Below are 337 nucleotides of genomic sequence, written 5' to 3' on the forward strand. Positions count from 1 at the left end.
GGCTGCTGCTCGCGCACACCTGGGCCCAGGTGGACGCCACGTTCGGCCTGAACTGCAGCCAGTACCGTGCCGCGTCGTCGTCGTCGGGGGTTCTCTCGGCCGAGGCCGCGGAGAGCTCGGGCCTCCCTCCGTTGCTCCCGGGCGTGGAAACACGCAGCTGGAGGAAGATGGGAAAGGCCGCGGCCCGGTTTGACTCCGTCGGCAGGTACTGCCTGGAGCAGCTCCACCTGCAGAAGATGAAGAGGACTTTAGTGCAGACAGGTTCGCAGTCCGAAGCGGCCCTCCAGGCCCTGAGGGCCGATGCCGCCTACATCCTGGCTTCCGGCCGGGAGGGCTT

At 68.0% G+C, this 337-nt stretch overlaps 1 protein-coding gene across 1 annotated transcript in view; it reads left to right on the top strand.

Moving 5' to 3' along the window:
- The window catches only part of URB2 (URB2 ribosome biogenesis 2 homolog (S. cerevisiae)), an 11,759-nt gene that overhangs the window by 4,271 nt on the left and 7,151 nt on the right, over positions 1-337 (top strand). Inside the window, exon 4 of the mRNA XM_006757670.2 lies at positions 2-333. Within this exon, the coding sequence (XP_006757733.1) occupies positions 2-333 (332 nt within the window). The remainder of the gene's footprint in view (position 1; positions 334-337) is intronic.

This window comes from Myotis davidii, unplaced genomic scaffold (assembly GCF_000327345.1).
Source record: "Myotis davidii unplaced genomic scaffold, ASM32734v1 scaffold875, whole genome shotgun sequence".
NCBI lineage: Eukaryota > Metazoa > Chordata > Mammalia > Chiroptera > Vespertilionidae > Myotis > Myotis davidii.